The sequence below is a fragment of the Olea europaea genome, chromosome 10, assembly GCF_002742605.1.
Source record: "Olea europaea var. sylvestris chromosome 10, O_europaea_v1, whole genome shotgun sequence".
In the NCBI taxonomy this organism is placed as follows: domain Eukaryota; kingdom Viridiplantae; phylum Streptophyta; class Magnoliopsida; order Lamiales; family Oleaceae; genus Olea; species Olea europaea.
The window spans coordinates 34,497,525-34,515,578 of record NC_036246.1 but is presented as its reverse complement, the minus strand read 5'-3'; the positions used below and the strand labels follow the sequence as shown (position 1 = coordinate 34,515,578).

The following is an 18,054-nucleotide window of genomic DNA, read 5'->3' as shown; positions in this document are numbered from 1 at the left end:
CCAGTGTGGCTATATAATATTATTCTTTAATTTCACTTTTCGTTTAATCTATCATCTAACGTCACATATGCAATTTCAGTATGACTACATAGCACTATCATTTAAGAGTAGATCTTAACTATTTGATACACATGTCAACAGACATTTCTCTCATGTATTGATTCGACATTCTATTGTCTTGTGCAGAGGAAATACAACAGCGTATAAGATTTTAAAAATTAAATGTAGAACATAATTGAATTAAAATCTAAGTCATTATTTGATTTAATTAAAAATCAATTAAAATTCAAGTTAAAGTCAACAATTAACCATATACAATATCAACTTATATCAAAATTTACTAAAAATTTATTTTTTTATCAAGACCAAACATGGACTTAAAAAAATCTAAAATATACCCCAAAGGATGAGTAGTTTTCACCGGATAAAAGAAAGTAACAATTTATAAACAAATTTGTACGTTATTTAAGAATATATATATACTATTAAAAATGAGAATTGTAAATAAAGTTTGTTTGATTGACGTAGATTTTTCAAAAATAGATTTTATGAAAACTAATTTTTTTGAGGAAATGTATTGAGAAGTTTAAAATAAAAAAAAAAATTATGACCCCGCGTTCAAAATAATTATATTTAAAATTTGTGTAATTAAAAACGTATATAAAAAATAATAATTTAGAAAAAGAGAAAAAAATTGGGCTAAATATAAACATACCTCATAATAATTGTCATTAAACAAAATTTAAAAATCTGCAGTTGTACGTTACTAACTTACTACAGTGGTGGACTGTTGGTACTTGACGGGAAGGATTAGATTACGGTGCGGACAAAACCAAAAAGGTCAGAAATAAGGGGGGAAAAAAAGGTTTACGCAGTAAAAGAAAGAGATTGCACATTACAATACATTAGCGAGAAGAAGAAGAAAAGAAACGGACACTTTTTCCAGTTTTTATACGGTTTATTGGGTCACTCACATGAAGAATTCACCCCCACACCCCAACTCTCTATCTTCATTTCTCCTTTGGACCTCTCTCATTCAATGCTTTACCGAACACACCACAACCCTTTTCTCTCCTCATTCAACACTTTTTCCCACTCTTCTAATCCTAATTTGCTTTCCTGTTCACCTTCTCTGCAGGTATTTCCCCCAATTTTGTCTTGCTTTCTTCGATTTTGTTAACCATTTTCTTATTTGCATGTGGGATTTTTGGTTACAGGACATGGACTGCGCACAAGGGCCTTTGAGGAGCGGTTTTGGGCCGGAGATGGGGTTGAAAAGCACACCTCAAACCATGCTTTTTGATGACTTTTTGGCGGTTAATGGTGCACAAAGCGGTGTTTCTGGTGATGACCTCTTTGTTGATGACCTCCTCGATTTCTCCAATGGCTTTTCCGAGACAGAGGAGGAAGAACCGGAAAAACATGAACCGGAAAAGCATGAACAAATAACGGTAAACGATATAAGTCACGCCAATAACAGTGCTTCCTCTGTAAAAGAGGATTTTGGGACTCTTCCTTGCAGCGAACTAAGCGTTCCGGTGAGACCAAGTTTCAATTTTTATGCATATTTTTTTTTTTTGAATTAACCGGTTTTGGACGCTATATTCGAAGAAAGAAAACTGAGAAAGGGGGTATGTTGTATGGCAGGCGGAGGATTTGGAGAATTTAGAGTGGTTATCTCATTTTGTGGAAGAGTCATTCTCCGAATATTCTCTCACCGGGAAGTTGCCACCGAACCCGACGGAGAACCAGTCTGAACCGGAAATCTCAGTTCCAGAGAAGCCCCGTTTCACCACTCCGGTTCAGACCAAGGCCAGAACGAAACGAACCAGGACTGGGGTACGAATTTGGCCACTGGGGTCGCCGGAGACGTCGTCTTCATCCTCATCTTCAACCTCCTCAACGACGTTGTTCCCAGCTCCAAGTCCTTGTCTCGTTTATGCAAGCCCGGGACAGAACCAGACCGCCGAGTCTTTTCTAGGAAACCTTCCGTTCAAGAAGCAGAAAAAGAAACCAACTGAACCGGTCGGCGGTGTTGGAGCACCAAGGAGGTGCAGCCATTGTGGCGTTACCAAGACCCCACAGTGGCGGGCCGGTCCGCTCGGTGCCAAGACCCTTTGTAACGCATGTGGAGTGAGATATAAATCGGGCCGCCTCCTACCCGAATACAGACCCGCTTGTAGCCCCACTTTCTCAAGCGAGTTACATTCCAACAACCACCGGAAAGTTCTGGAGATGCGGCAGAAAAAGGAAGTGGAAGCCGCCCCCGTTTCGGCGCCGGCCGTTCCTAGTTTTTGAAGAATTTAATTATAGGAGGTAAAGTAGAGGAAAATTTAGCGACCCGGAGAGCAAGAACCGGTTTAGGTAAAATTAGGGCCGGTTCAACTGTTTCAATGGACCATGATTTTAATTGCTGCATGTTACTCTTAAGGGAGTTAAATTGAAGAGTTACTTTATTGTAATTTTAACTGTCTCTATTTCTTTGATATTACTACTATTTTATTTTATTTTATTTTGCGGATGACAAAATGAAAATTGTAGTGTGGGGAAGTTGGCATTAGTAGTGCGTATTGCGTCTAATTTAAGTGTGTTTGAAACGGTTCAACCTTTTGTGGGATATTGTTGAAAAATGAAACCATTATGAGGTATGCAAATACACGCGTTTATAATTCAAAAAGTGTCACAAGGGTGGGCTGTGCTAGGATGGAAGGTCGGGTAAACGTAGTGTTCTTTATAATTTCAACAATCTTGCTATATGTACATTTTGATTTATACCTTGGTTTATCGAATTTACATTTGATACAATCTCATACCACATTTCACATATCATCTCATACAATTAATCCAACGATTAAAACACTTTCTTGCCATCAATTTGTCAAGAGATGTGTACAATTAGCTTAATCCTAATTTTAAAAGTAATACTAGTACAATTGATGACGTGGATTATATAATTGAATTTCTTTTTCTCTCTTTCACATTATCGATATGTATTTTAATTTGTACAAATAGTATTAATCTAATTTTAAACTTGTGGATTTTCGAAATGTCTTTATGCTTCCTCGATGTGTCAACTATTCACTAAACATGAAAAGCAAATCTCTAATTTCCTAAGCCCTTGTTTGGTGAAAATTTAAATTGAAATTTAATTTAGAGTCAACAATTAATTTTAACTGCATATTTCGTGAAATCTTCAACTTTTCAATCACACATTTTATCAACTTTATCAAAATATACTAAAAATCTTATTATAATCTCCACAAAATAGAAGCTAGGCATTACTCACCAATCAATAATTCGAAAACATCATTTTGGGTTCAATTTCAATATGTTTGACCCCATTTTTTTTTTCAAAAACTTATTTTCAATCACACATCCTTACAATTTTATATGTAAATCGAAATTATTTATTTATTTTTTTAATCACATTATTCATAAAATCACTATTTCAAAATACATTTTGTTACCAAAACGCGGCTCAAATAGGGGCATCAATATCACACATTTTTTTCAATAAAATAATTTTCAAGTAAATTCAAAATTTTTGAAGAAAATATATTTTAAAAAATTTCAAATTCAAATTCAAATTTTAAACTATAGATTCTTTATTCATCCGTCTATAATCAAAAACATCATTTGGGTCCGACTTCAATAATATTTGTTGAATTTTATTTTATAATTCAAATTCAAACTGTATTCTATATATATATATATATATATATATATATTACTCATTTTCAATTTGATTTGGCCTATACTTGGTTGTACAGTGGATGAATTCTTATTTTAATTCTTTGTTGTGATTAGAATTTTAGAAGGGGAAAAAAAAAAATGCCTTTTTGTTTGGGAACTGGGAGTATCTGTCAGTTCAGAAACCCTGTAATATTTGTATGGACGTTGATGTGGGCCCGGGTTGTTGCCCAATAGGTAATGCACTTTCTGCAAAGCATCAAATTTCTAAGTTACCCGTATCTATAAAGTGCCTTCACTGCTTTTTCATTCTTTGGCCTAAAAATTGAAAAATATGATTGTTATTCATCACATCAAGAATCTGTTTGGGAGTGATTTTGAGAATTAATTTTTTGACCGTTAGAAGAAAAGTGGGATCCACTTGTCAGAGAAGAAGTCAAATATGACGATTGAAATAGTGAAATAACGATCAAAAAATTAATTTTTCGGGTGAAAAAATCGGGCCCAAACAGGCCCCAAATTACCATATATGACTTTCTCTCTCTTGTTTGGATTCCATAACGATTATATTTTCATTTTTATTTTTATAAAATTGAAAATCAAACGGGAGCAATTATCACTTTATTTAAAATTAAAAGGGCAAGAATTAAAATTTTTATTAATAAATTTAAAGGAGAAGAGTTAAAATCTTAATTATATTTTTAACGTATAGATAAAATTTATTTCAGGGTAGGGTAAATTCTATCAGAGACCCAATCTTTAACAAGTGTAATTTTCATTTTCTCCGCATACGATTTATTGTACTCATATCTCTAACAATTTAAAATGACACATTCATATCTCTAGCAACCAAAAGGTGTTTATTTGAATGTTAAATTATCATGTGATGTTCTTGTGATATTAGAGAAGAGTCAAAGCAAGGGAATAAGTTTCATGAACACTAAATAATTTTACCCTAATTGGAATTCTAGTCGAAAATTGAAATCAGTGTTTGGTTTGTCTTGAAATATAGAAAATATTTTTTAGAAAAATTTACATTTTTTGTTTGATATCACGTAAGTATCATGTGGTCGTTTAACGTTCAAATAAATAGCTTTTGTTAATTATATGACAACATGGGAATCACAATTTTATAATGTTGAGAATACGAGTGCAACAAATGGTATGTTTTGAACATGGTGTGCCACACAATGTTAGAAATATCTAGTGAAATTTATCATTTATTTCATATATCAGTATTTTCTACACAAGGAAGGTTACAAAGTCATACATGAACTTATGAATTTCATTTTCCATCCATGTATAAATAACTTCTAATAATCAATACTAACATAAAAATTCACGTGACGCACGTAACATCTACGTTGTAATGAGTGGCATACAGTTGAAGGATTAATTACATAAACATTATATATTATTTCAAAATCATATATAGACTTACTTATTTATTTTCCGTCCATAGATAAAAATGTGCCTTTTCATAATTATTTTTCAGTAGTTTTATGATCTGTTCATACTCAAATTGTATTAAAATATAAACCCTTCTCATCAAATTGAGCTTTTGGAACAATTAATTAATAAACAAGAGATGGTTATAATCATAAACCTTGAATAATTGTGTCACTCTATAAAACTCTATGTGATGTTAGCTATCAAAATAATAATAATTATGATGGCGGGCTCATTCCATTTGTCTAGATATGTAACTCAACAAATCTTAATAAGGCTATCGAATCCCTTTTTTTAAAGACATCATTTCACATAATTCTAAACCAATCTATTACATGACTTCTTAAAGAATGCAACTATGAGGGTAACCACTAAGGGTGTGGTAACAAGTGAGTATTATAACTCTCGTCTATTATGGACAAGAAATCATACCTGTGAGTGTAACACCCTATATTTTTCCATGATTTTTAGGAATTTTTTGGAAATTTTCTTGGGATATTTAGGAGTTTTTAAGAACATTTAGGGTTAAGAGGTAATTTTCTATATTTTATAGGGAAAAAATGAACAAACAAAGGATTTTATTTTATTACATTCAAGTCTCTAAATGGGGAGGGGGATTTCACGTTTAAGGTCAGTGAAAAAAAGTGGAGTTATTGGCTGACATCAATCTGAGCTCATACGTACATTATAGTAGGATTTAAGCTCAAAGAGTTAAAAGACGAATAGTTTGAGATTGTGAAATGTATGAATTTTGAGAATGAAATCATATTGAGATGAAGTATTATAAATCAGGGGCGGACCCAGGATCAAAATTGAGTGAGGGAGAAACAAAAAAAATTAAGAGGCAAAACTAAAAAATTATAGGAAAAAACCTGAAAAACTTGAAAACCTCAAGAAAAATAAAAAAATTTGAAAATAGAGTGGGGGTGGCCGACCCCACCCGGCCTCAAATGGGTCCGCCCTTGTTATAAATTATATACATGCATATTGTTACTTGCTAAGCGTGCACTGGCACAATTTTGCATTTCATGTGTGGCAATGTGTACTAGAGGTTGTTACCAGTTCTTAGATGACCAAATGATTGTGTACTGGATACTTGATCATGGTTCGGTTGGCCTATCGCTTGGGAAACACAAAAAATGTTATAGCTAAAAAGGTTTTGAAAATAATTGACAATACTTTATAATGTTACTTATTGACATTATTCCGCTCTATATTTTAAGTAAATATTTTATATCAAGTTCTAAATTATAAGCTTTTGTTAAATATATTTAAGTTAGAGTAAAACAAAGGATTTTAAAGTTAAATACCTAATTTTTGTACAACTATACATAATTGTTAGGTGATTTGAAAGTCAATTTAAAAATGAATCAAAACATTTTGATTATATTCAAATATTTCGGTAGAAAAAAATTATAAAAAATATAAAAATAAGTATTAAATTTGGAGGGATACAAAAAGTCTCATTTAAACTCAATTCGAGGCATAAGCGGTCATAAGAACTATTTTATCACTGAATATAAAAGAAACCTATTTATGTATGGATGATGACCAAATCCGTGAGTTTATGTATGACTTTGAGAACTTTCGTGCAAACTATCTGCCATATCATTACTAGGTTGATGCTCTGTTTGTCAAATGGATTGTTCCGTTAATTTAGACAAACATAAGTTAAATTGTATATGCATGAAAAACAAATTCTTTAATTCTTGTATGATTTTGATACAAAGTTAAGTTCGTATATTGTTTGAAACAGGTAAAGTTCATTTATTTTTATTTATTTATTTTTTTTAAAAATTCAGCCTTACCCCTCAAATGAGGCTAGAAACCAAGCTAATGACATAATAAACATTCCCTCTTATCACTTAATTCAAACCTTAAACCTCCAAAGTTCACGTACCGTTCTCGTAATGAACCCAAAAAATAAAGAACGGAAAAGGAAATAACCAAATATATATACATTTTTTTTATAAAAAAAATGGGGTTTATATTTAAAATTGTTATAATTTGGTTATAGATGTAGGAAAGATGTTGGATTGTTTTAATCTTATATATGCCATAAAATTAATTTTATGTTAAACCAGAGAGAAAAGAAGGAATAAAAGAAAGAAATCAATAAACTTGTTTGTTTTATTAAGAATCAAAGCCCATATTTTTAGGGAAGAATTACGGTTACGAATGATACAACAGTTATAATGATTAGGATTGTAAGGATATAAAAGTTATTTATAAATACTACTATATTTATAACACTCTTTCTTGAATGACTATTTACATAATAACTATCTTATTGGAACCCTATTTAGCAAAAAAACTCGATGTGACAAAAATGTCAACAAATGAAAAAATAGTACAAATAATTTGAAGTAATAAAATGTCGCATTTCTAAAACTTTGTCAATAAAATTCAGTGAGACAAAACTAGATCGAATGAAAAAAAGTACAATTACTCCCCATGATTTCAATTCTTGTATCAAGAGATCTGTATCTTATATCTCAATGTCTTCAATATTGATATCTTGTACGTTATATCTTCAGGAAAATTCATAGGGACAAAACTTGATGACTGCAGTAATATGATGATTCGAAAAATTGTTCATGTTGACCTTTCCAAGAGTCTCATATGTGTTAGAGTATTATTTTGAGGGTATAAATCTTGTTTTGTATGGACACTCATTACACAAAGAATATGCTTCGTTAAAACTTTATTAGGAAAAATCTTGTAGAAAAAACCTAATGAAGGAAAAAAAAACATATTATTTTTTTGAGCACGTTACAAAAGTTGTCTCTTTAAAAATCTTGTTAAAAAAATCTAATGAAACAAAACATCTTTTAAGGAAAAAAGAGTAGAATGTGTACAACTCCTCCTCATGATAATATTACTTGAATTATGCTTCAAACATATTAAATCATTCAAGTTAACATTAATAAACATGTCAGATGAGTTGGTTATAATCAAATATATAATATGCGTATCAAATTTTATGCATTATCAGACTAACAGGATAGAAACTTATGATTACATCTACGACATGATAACTTATATATTTATACAAGTCTTCACGAAATTTCTTTATATAAAGAGTCGTACATTTCATTTTACGACTTTATTTTTTCCATTTTCATTTTGCATAATTATACACCTTCTGATGTTCAGTTTATAAATTCAGGACTCCACGTTTCTCTAATAAATTCAATTTTATTATGATTGCATCCAAAAATTTTCAGATTTCTCTAATAAATTCAATTTTTTTTTATGATCGTTTCATTTTATTTAGCCAATCATTACTTATATCCATATGTTTCGATGAATTTATTTTGATTCCTTGGTATTCATATATGATGCAGTATATCATGTATAAAAGTGTTGTCGATAACTTTTTCTTTTTTGATTCTATTTTTTTTATAATGACATAACTTATTGAAATATTTCAATATTCAACATATTATGTACTTGATTTCCTTTTGAAATTTTATAATATGTTATGTCTACATACTAATCAAGATTATATGCTACTTTAACGATACTATCTCTACTAATTGCTTTTGAGATTTTTTGTATTAAAATTGAATACCATCATGTTTCGGACATGCTATAGATATATCAAATATCACACTAACAAATTGTCCGCTTTGGTCATCAATTCGTGTTGGAGCATTTAAAGCTGGTGCGTGAGATATTGTTGATATCTTTGGTTAGTAAATATATCTAAATAAATTATCTTTTGAACTTCTAGTTTGAATTATTTTTTATGATGATTTATATAATGATGTATTTGTACATTATTTTTAGTTTCTTAATTCTCCCTGATGCTGAAAGAATTGTCCAATCAAATTGACAATCACTTTTTCAGCATTATAAAATATCATTCATTTAGGATAAGGGTTCAAACTACGCATTAATTCTCAACATTCTGTACTTTACATTTCAGTGCATTGTGATTGATCTATTTTACATATGCAACACTATAAAAATAATTAGAAGAAAAAAATTAGGCTCTGACCATATGCCAATTATTATATGGAGATTTATGATATTGGTATGATGCGTAATAATATTTCTTAAATAGAAATGAAAAGCACTTTGTTTTCAATTAAATTAATTGAAAGCGTCTAACAAGCAATATTGTTAAATCATTGTATCGACATTTCAACTAACATTTACTAGAATGTTGAGATTTATGACCACTAACATTAACAAATTCACAATCTTGATTATATAATTTGAAAATTGTGCTCGTAATTTAAAATTTGAACAGTAATTTCACAAACTTCAGGTTGTGAACACCATGCAATTAAATAATAAATGTATTGAATCTATTATATACAAATAATTTTTAAATGGTCAAGAAGAAGGATGATGGACCCCATTTATAACTCAAATTAATTTTCAAAAATATAAAAAATTAGTCATTATTTTAGCTACTGATAATTAATAAAGTGTTTTTTTTTTTAAAGAGAATAAATATTATATTGGGTTTTATTGGATTGAAGAATCTTCTTGTTCTTATTGAATATCATTTGAATTTTTAATTTCGCATTCTTATTTATCTGGTGATAGTCCAATTGGTCATCCTAAACAATAAAATAAAATTGAACTTCTAATTCAATATAACATATAATTCAATTATTTAATTTCGAAGAGTATGATTAAACATTATATACTTGTATAATTTTGAAGTATATGCTACTTCGAGATTACTTTGTATTTCACCAATGTTTTTTTAGAAGTGATATGTTAATATTCTTCTGAAATATTGAAATCATAGTATCATGCTCTTCAAGAACAATAATATATTATTATTTAAAATAATAAGTTGCACAAGTATTTACTCTTTAGAAGTAAAAACATAATTTTTAATTATACTCTTCGGGAGCAGATAAAATATAACCAAAACATAAATAATATTGCGCTACTTTAGAAGCAACAATAAATTATTATTTAGAAAGCATTAACTCTTCTAGAGTATATTTTCTACGATAATATATATTTACAGAGTTGTGCTTTTCAGGAGTAGTGTGTCAATATTCTCCTAGAATATTGAAAATTATAATTTATGCCTTTTAAGAGTAAATAATATTTTTCTAGAATATTAATTATAGTATGGTGCTATTTCAGTCGCAACAACAGGATACATTATTAGTTTAATGTTTATAAAGGAGCATTTAAAAATATTTAATCAGGTTAAAAATATTAATTATCCTACAAACCAGATATGGTATAAGAATAATTATCAAACATGTATTAGGAAAAAAAATTCATATAAATAAGTTAACAAAATTGACTATTTTTTTTTTTTTTTTTTTTTTAAATATTTTTTAAAACACAAAAAAAATAAAAAAAAAACGGGAAATTTAATTTGATCTCAAAATAGGAAAAAAAATTCATATAAAAAAATTAACAAAATTGACTATTTTTTTTTTTTTTTTTTGCTAAATCATTTACTAACACACAAAAGATATCAAACATACAGGCGAATTTAACTTATACAAAAATTCAAGGTAGAATTAAAACAAAAATTAATATTTGGCAAAATTAATTATATACGGAAGAAAATGTATGAATTAATGGTAAAGCGTGAATTTACTTAATAAACCATAAATTGATTTGTATAGATTACACATATAAATATGAATTAGAATTAATATACATACAAACAAAAAGTAGAGAAAAAGAAACAGCATCGTTATGATGTATATGTACATTGAAAGAATTCACATACCACCAAATTAATTTTGGTACAAATAATAAAAGATTATGTTTATTAATTTTTTTTATCTTCTATGTAATTTACTTTGATTTTGAGAGAATCGTGTTGATAATGTGTTATAAGTTAGAGAGAAAAGAGAGAACAAAAGAAAGAAACCAATATACTCGTATGTTTTTATTAAGAACCAAATTTTCATATTTATAGGAAAGAATTAGGATTACAAGGAATACAACAGTCATAATGACTAGAGCTGCAATGGTGTAAAAGTCATTAATAAATACTACTATATTTGCATCATTTTAAGAATACTCACTATTCGCCCCCTGGGTTATAGTCTAGTGGTGCAAAGAACAGGAGTGATGTTATATCACGCTTTGCTGGCAGTCGCAGTGTGGGGGTTCGATTCCTGAAATATGGAATTGGACTCATTGTAGACACAGTGTACAGACAGCTTTTGTTCTCTGACCTATTGTGGCACATCTCGCGATTTACCTTCCTCACAAATCTCTAGGAGTGGGGTGGTGGGGGCCCTCAAGATTGAAATTCAACTGATGAGTTTGTTTCACTCATGATTTTCGCGCAATTTTAACTTGATTAAATGCTAGATTTTATGAGTGTAGAACGTTTTTGATGTGTTTGTTAGTGTTGTTTTGAAGATAAGGAAAAGCAATGAGAAAAGAAGTATTAAAGTAGACGAAGAGGCCAAAAACACGAAATTGGGGCAGAAAGATGGCGCCTAGGAGCTACGAAACGAAGAAAAGATGAAAATTGGACCCGAGAGGCAGCGCCTAGGCGCCACAATCATAGCGCCTAGGCGCTGAAGACACAGCGCCCAGGTCCTATAGCCAGCGCCTAGGCCCTGCGATTGGCGATTTAGGCCGCGTTTTTTGGGCCGTTTTTAAAGTCATAGAAACCCTACTTTTACATAAAAACGCGGAGGCACCTATAAATACATCCTCCTCATACTTTTGAAGGGTTCTTGACATATTGGAAAGAAAAACAACAAGAAGGGAGATTCAAAGGAGAAATTTAAGAAGATTAACACCAAGAATTGAAGATTGGAAGCACTCATTGGAAGATGAAGGAGATCTTGGTGCAAGAATTTCACTTTTTCTTCTACACCTTTATTTCAAACTCGGTGATGTATTCTAAGACAATCTCCTATTTTTCTTTCATTATTATGAGTAGTTAAATTTGATTTTAGGGCGAACAATGTAATCTTTTGGAACCTTTTATTTCATGTAATTGAGATTCATAAAACCTAAGGTAGTGTTCGGTCGAATTCTTCTATTGTATTCAACTTATCCCTCTCACCTTTTTAAGAATACTCACTATTCAATTGAGCTCATTGATGTTTTAGAGAAGTGAAGAAATTATTCTTTATATGGCAAATTTTATAGCAGTATTATTATGATTCCATACTTTCTTGAAATAAATGCGTTACTAGTTATTGATGGTAATTTTAATATAGATTCTATTCGATTTCCGTTGGCAAATGTTGATCCAAAAAGTAATATGGAATAAAAACAATGAGTTTACATCTTGAAAATGATACTTTTTATTTGTAGACTTTAGGGCATGTTAATAATCAAGGTTATGTGTTAGCTCGACTTCTTGGAATTAGCCTCTGTATAGTCTTAACATCCATCTAACTCTAATTGTTCATTACTATTTTAATGCCTATTTTGATATTATACTTGTTCTATTATTAACCACATGTACATTGAAGAAGTACTTGCCATCCAAAGTCACTAATGTTAATAAGAATAAAGTTATTTGTGCAATTTTTGCTGACAAGAAGAATGTAATGTTGTTAAGTGTGTATTGATAATCAAAATTGTGCTAAAAAAAAAAAATTGTACTAATAGCATGATCGTTATAATAATTCTAAATACAGGTAAGTCGGTGTATAGAATTACTCATCTTCAAATTTGCATCTCATTAATACATATACTAACAATTAGATTGTAGGAGTAAAGTGATATTTTTTAATTAAAAAATAATAATAATTCATGTACAATCTAAAAAAAATTACTTTAGTTTAGATGTGTTCAATCAAAAACTAACCCAACTAATCGCCTTGCTGCTTAAGGGAAAACCCTAGTTAAAATTATTGCTTCAAAGCCCTTTCAAGATTTGCTGTAAACAATATCAAAAATGCTATACGTACAAGTGTACATCTTGCTTGACATTTGTTGTGTTGTAAAAAAAAATGAGGGGAGGCAAAATTGGTGTTTTTTTTTTAACTTTCAAATTATAGTTTGTCAAACTTGATGTAAACAAAAGTGTACACTAAGCAGAATAGTAACAATATTTGTATAAAAAAAAAAAAAAATTAATGCCGTGCGTAACCAAGTAGAATTGTAACAATATTTGTACAAAAAAATAATGCAAAGTGTACAGCTTTTCCTTTACATTGAGGATGACATCATCTTTATTTTAAAAAAATTGTGGCCGAAAAATAGATTTTTTATTTTTATTTTTGCACGGTCCAGTTATGTGTTTTCAAATAGCACACCGTAAATAGAAATGTCAAAAATAATATACATGTAACATGATCAGTAGTGGATCCACATGGGGTCATGTGGGAGTCAGATGACCCCACAAAATTTTTGATTCTTTTTTTCTTTCAGAAAATGGTTGTTTTAAACCGTTTTCGACCCACTTTAATACATATCAAATGAAATCGAAATATTGTATTCTTAATATCATTTTTAAGCGCTCATGACCTAGTTTTTCGCTTCTTAATGGTGTGAGAAATGATCAACCATAGCAAAAGATACGATTTATCAAAATAGGCCGTTCTAAATTAGTATTTCGAAAATTTTGATAATATGCTAACTTTTAAAATTTGCCAATAATCATATACTATTCAAATCTACGAATCGCTTGCATCATCTAGAAATTCGTTATGAAAACTACATCATAGTTATATCGAATGGTCCAAACAGATTCGAAAATAGTTAAATATGCGTCAAACGTACGTAGTAAAAGAGGCGTTTAACTCGTCTTTAAAAAAAAAAATTCAATTATTTCATTAACGTTTATTATTTTTTCACGATAAATTTTTCAATATAATTTACATCATTTTATTAGGAAATTTTACATTAAATATGATGTCAAAAATTCTAAAATCGTTACGGGTTAAATGTAATTGAATTACTTTCAAATTATTTTTTTGTTAAACTTAAATTTCATTTACTTCTTACATCCAATTTGATTTACTCTTCGTTAGCTCAACATCCATAAATGACATGGTAAACAAAATTATACATGTAGCAAAAATTCATTTAACAATATTGATAATGATAGAATTATAAGATACTTTCAAAATGTCAAAATACGTATTAATTTATTTTTATAAATATTATATTGTTTTAAAAAAATTACACATTAATTTTTACAGCTAAGCGCGCGTGAGGATGAACTCGCAAGTGATCGCGCCCTCACATGCCTAGCGGGATCCCCATGAATAAAATAATCCCGACCTAATGTGTGTGTGTTGTGTCAACCCCGCGGTCATTCATGTGACACTATAACATGACTATAGTTTTTGACCCCACAATTCAAAACGGTTGGATCCGCCCTGAACATGATTGATAAAAATAAAAAATAAAAAATGGTGAATGCTATTTGTAGAGGTCAGTGTCAGTGTGGGTCTATGTGTAACATTTTTTACACGAGTGGCAGTACTTATAAATAATTGGCTGTAATATGACAAATTAATCAGCATTATACAAGTCCATAACCATGCAAAGCACGCCACGTGTTAGTTCACTGTGCTGTGACCCAAAAATAATAGTCTCCGGCCAAATATTACTATTAAAATGATGAGTCAAAGTGTATAATTTATAAATTGCTGTTTGTCGAGGTCGGCTTAGGCTTGTTTCATTAGGAAGTTGAGATCATATATAATTTAAAATTCCTCTTTAAAAATTCGATCTAAACGTTTTGTGAATCGATTTGAATTTTTCAATACTCAAAACCACCAATTACACTTCGATATTTAGGAAATTATATCGCTCAATTTCCCTAGTTCCTCATAACTTTGTCATTTGTATCCCTTTTCTTATTGTTTATTTTTCAGGGCGATATTAATTAATATAATGTTGTTTTCCTTTAAAAAAAATGTATAATAATACATTAATCAAATCACGAGACCCATATATTGATAAGAATGTCACACTATACTTAACGGTTGAGCAGTGACAATGAGAGTGGTAATCAACTTTCTTATACTTCCTTTTTGCCTCAATTGAATATTATTGGTCTTGATACATAAGATAAAATTCCAAATGATTAACAAAATAGGGAAACTTTCTATTCAAATGACCAATTAATAATATACAATTTAATTCATCATCATCAAGAGTGTCTATCAATAGTAGAGGTGGATATGGTTCTATTTGATATTGGTTCCAAGATAATCTATCTGAACTGAACTAAGAACAATGATTTTTTATTTTTTTAAGATATGAAATCAAATCGGAACACCATTCGGTTCTGGCTTGGTTTTGGTTTTGATTCCATTACTTAAATTTTCAAATGATAAATGTAAATTAAATCTATCACTATATCCATAAGTTAGTAAATGCCAAAATAAATAAATAAATAAATAAAAATAGACGTCAAACGGTCAACATATCAACTTCAAATTATCAATCATTAAGTGAAATATTGTGTTAAAAAATTCATTCACAAATGTCCAAACTAACAAACAAAATATAGTTATACTTTGAACGCACAAATATCAAGCTCCATCCCTAAACAAAATATTGTCTAATAGCATTGGCACACTAATATAGATGAATAAATCACTAATAGAAGTTGGATTTTATATATATCGAAATTGGTTCTTGGTTCTGGTTCCAGAATCACATCAAATGGTTCTTGGTTCCAAGAACCAAAATTATTATTATTATTTGTGTAGAATCGAACCGAACAACTCGATTTGATTTGGTCTGATTTGATTATTTTGTCTACACCTAATCAATAATCTCTTTTCAAAAATGAACACAACTTCTGAATTCAAACCTCTCAGCCCATACTCAATTTTCTTGACTATATGTAAAGCTATTAGAATAAAACACTCACATGAATGTTTTGCGATTCTTTCATGCTTCCTTTTAATTTCAACTGAAACTACGGATATAATTTTTTTTTTTAAATTGACATTTTAATGGTTAAATTTACAATCCTTCATGTGAGAGTTGAGACCATGGGTGTCACAAAGTTTATGGTCTAAGAACACAACTACTCTAATAAATAAGATGGGGTTGAAGTTTTGATAGGATCTGTTGTGAATGTTCGTTTCAAAGATCTTCTAAATGGTGTTTCTCAGGCTCAATTTCATGTTATCTTTCTCTACCAAACAACTAATCCAAATGACTCCAACCCACAACCAATATATTTAACTCGATTGCTAATCAATTTTACCCATAAAGACAAGATACATTGTTGATTTGCAAGCCACAAAGGCAAATAATGGAAGAAATCATAAGTGTGAGGCCAGAAAAACAAAGGAAGCCACCGATTTTTCCTTCACAAAGCAGCCAATTTTTCACAGCAAAGGATAGCCACGTTTTTTCTCTTTTCACACACAAATCACATACTCGACAACAGGTAGGGTAAGCAAAATATATATAGGAATATGTTAGGCTTTAGTTGGACCAAGAAAGGGGTTAAATGGGTTTAGTTAGACTTAATTGTTGGTAATCAATTTACCAATGGTCGAGGCCTGTGAAAGTTCCGAATTTTACATCATCGCTCGGGACTTATCAGGTATTTAAAATCCAACAAATCTTCATCTTGATATCCAATCAACATGCAAACAATCAAAACACAGTTAATATTTGCATAATTAAGGTAACCAATAAAATTGGGATACCTTATCTCGTATTTTGAAACCGAAACACGTATCATACGTGCTCTATTTACTCGCCAGGCCTAAGGTAAAAAAAATACCTAGGTAGAAACAGATAATCATAGTAACCAATTAAGAGCATATACAACATGCGATAAGATATAACATGGAATAACACAGATTTTCTCATACATGTTCATACAGACCAATAGATTAACACCAAGTTAATCAACTAAATCGCAAACACATATGCAACAAATGCATATATAACCCCATAAAAAGATCTCACCACACTTATCCTATTCCGTTCCATGTTGATCACACCTCTAAAACACATATCACCTCTGATCGCCTACCATTGCTCACTAGATTGATCATTAACAAACATATCTAACTAGTAAACCACAACATATATTAAGTCCACAGGTATAATCCTCTATCACGACCTTACAGAAGTGATAGAAATGTCTCTTTCACACTTCACCTAATCAGGTTTTTCATAGATAAAGGATTCCATATATTTAATCACATCTTCACTTATGATCCAAATGTCACATTCCACATCCCCGATACAAACCACCAATATACCCTAGGCATCCATACTTCACCTTACCAAAAAATACACAACACACTTACTGCTAATGCATCCCAATCTACTCTGCATTCAGACACTTTACACCAAGTAGTCAAATTGCTCTTAAATTCATGCAAATGCACATATTACCTACATTGAAATGCAATATATAACCATGCAACAAAATTAAGCAATCACATACATCCATAAAGGATTACACACATATGCACATGTAGTAACTAACTTTACTCTAAATAAGTCTCACTAGGGCCATCACTTGACCCAAAAGTAATATTCACCTTACCTCTCATCTTACGATTCTACTTATCTTTCTTCTTGAGACAGTCCTTTCAAAGTGTCTCAACTTACCATAACTGTAACACTGTTTACCATCGGACTTGTCCCAATCATTGTCGCTCGTACCACTCATCACTTGAGTTACTATTTAAATCATTATTATCTTGAGCTTTATTTACATTCATTTGCTTAAATTTTGTTCTACTTTTCATCAAATATACCTCATCTTTCCTATCGTCTTTTTCAGTATTAATTTCCATCTCTTTACTTTAAAAGAATCATTGACAATCTCATATGTTAAAGTATTCCTACCATATTTAATCGCATTCTTAACCTCCCTATATGAGTCAGAAATATAATTTAGCAAAATAATTGTCTTATATGTTTCAGACACATTTTCATCACAATTAATAATATTTTGAACAAACTTGTTAAAACATTCAAATTGTCATTAAAATCCTTTGAATGATC

At 30.2% G+C, this 18,054-nt stretch overlaps 1 protein-coding gene across 1 annotated transcript; it reads left to right on the top strand.

Annotated features, from left to right (window-relative positions):
• The first annotated feature begins 900 nt into the window (after window positions 1-900).
• LOC111401959 (GATA transcription factor 5-like) lies at window positions 901-2,507 on the top strand. Its single transcript, XM_023029951.1, has 3 exons — window positions 901-1,138; window positions 1,218-1,538; window positions 1,648-2,507. Exons 1-3 carry the CDS (start codon window positions 1,040-1,042, stop codon window positions 2,296-2,298), a joined length of 1,071 nt encoding a protein of 356 aa, XP_022885719.1. The 5' UTR covers window positions 901-1,039; the 3' UTR covers window positions 2,299-2,507.
• Window positions 2,508-18,054: the final 15,547 nt, after the last annotated feature.

Excerpts from the sequence above, each read along its gene's own strand:
- LOC111401959 (XM_023029951.1), top strand. The coding sequence starts at position 1,040 with ATGCTTTACCGAACACACCACAACCCTTTTCTCTCCTCATTCAACACT. Across the intron at positions 1,139-1,217 it reads CCTGTTCACCTTCTCTGCAG|GACATGGACTGCGCACAAGG; the intron begins GTATTTCCCCCA and ends TTTTGGTTACAG. Across the intron at positions 1,539-1,647 it reads GCAGCGAACTAAGCGTTCCG|GCGGAGGATTTGGAGAATTT; the intron begins GTGAGACCAAGT and ends GTTGTATGGCAG.